Raw genomic sequence first — 1,235 nt, 5'->3', positions numbered from 1 at the left:
ATCCTCACAGTACTACGACAAGCTGCTGCGCGACATTCGGTGCACATCTTTGCGTGCACCGAGCGGCAGGCACACCTCCCCACATCTCCCCCACATCTCCCCCACATCTCCATACATCTCCCCCACATCTCCACGCATCTCCACGCATCTCCACACATCTCCACACATCTCCACACATCTGGGCGTATGTCGTCTTTGCGGCAGGCGCGGAACCTGGGCCGCTTCCGAGACACCTCCCAGACACGTCCGAGACACCACGTCCGAGGCACTTTCCAGACGCGTCCGAGACACGTCCGAGGCACCCCCCCGCAGGCGCAGAACCTGGGCCGCTTCCTCAACGAGTCACTCAAGCTGTTGGGCCACTGGAAGTCGGGCGAGGAGGTCTACCGCAACGAGTGCGCCAAGCTGCCCGGCTTCTCGACCTCCTTCATCAACCAGCAGGCCAACGCCAAGAAGGCGTCCTACGAGGACTTCGTCAAGGCGGTCTTCAGCCGTGGCACCTGCAAGGCCCTCACTCTAGCTGCTAACCATTGACCAATGCACTCACCAGGTGGTCTTCAAGTGGTACTGCAAGGTCCTCAAGGCGCTGCACACCTCCCCATATCTCGCCATATCTCCCCATATCTCCCCACATCTCGCTGTATATCCTCAAGGCGCTGATGGCGTGCCTCGACTCCAAGGAGTACATGGAGGTGCGAGCTCCCTATATCTCCCTATATCTCCCCTAGCCTCGACTCCAGGGAGTACATGGAGGTGCGCAGCGCGCCGCAGCGCATGGGAGATATAGGGGACAGGGGAGATTCAGGGGAGATACAGGGGAGATATAGGGCGTACATGGGGGTGCGCACGCGCCAGCATGGGCTTGTGAACGAGGCTCCTTCATCGATGAGTCGGTTGTCAGGTGGGATCTCCCCCATATCTCCCCCATCTCTCCCCCATATCTCCCCGATATCTCCCCGATATCTCCCCGATATCTCCCCGAGATTCATCCACGACTCGTCGCCAGGTGCGCAACGCGCTGCACGTGCTCACGCGCATCATCGAGGTCTTCCCGGGGATGCGCAAGCTGTGCGAGCACCTCGAGCGCAAGGCGCCGGAGAAGGGAGAGATGGGGAGATCTGGGGGAGATCTGGGGAAAGATGGGGAGGTGCGGGGAGATGTGGGGAGAGCGCCTCGTGCGCATGGCGGAGGAGGCACGCTCACACCCTCCCTCCCGCACACCCGCCCACACCCTC

The 1,235-nt window shown here is 61.5% G+C and overlaps 1 protein-coding gene across 1 annotated transcript; it reads left to right on the top strand.

The window, feature by feature from the left end:
• Positions 1-312: 312 nt before the first annotated feature.
• Positions 313-1,147, top strand: EMIHUDRAFT_125244 (hypothetical protein; the record flags this gene model as incomplete). Its single annotated transcript, XM_005758375.1, has 4 exons — positions 313-483; positions 551-574; positions 654-692; positions 1,007-1,147. Coding segments are annotated over 4 exons (375 nt in total), but the record flags the coding sequence as incomplete, so codon positions are not given.
• Positions 1,148-1,235: the final 88 nt, after the last annotated feature.

The sequence above is a fragment of the Emiliania huxleyi genome, assembly GCF_000372725.1.
Source record: "Emiliania huxleyi CCMP1516 unplaced genomic scaffold EMIHUscaffold_8698, whole genome shotgun sequence".
In the NCBI taxonomy this organism is placed as follows: Eukaryota; Haptophyta; order Isochrysidales; family Noelaerhabdaceae; genus Emiliania; species Emiliania huxleyi.
Note: the sequence above shows the minus strand (reverse complement) of the source record. Positions and strands in the feature narration are given on the sequence as shown.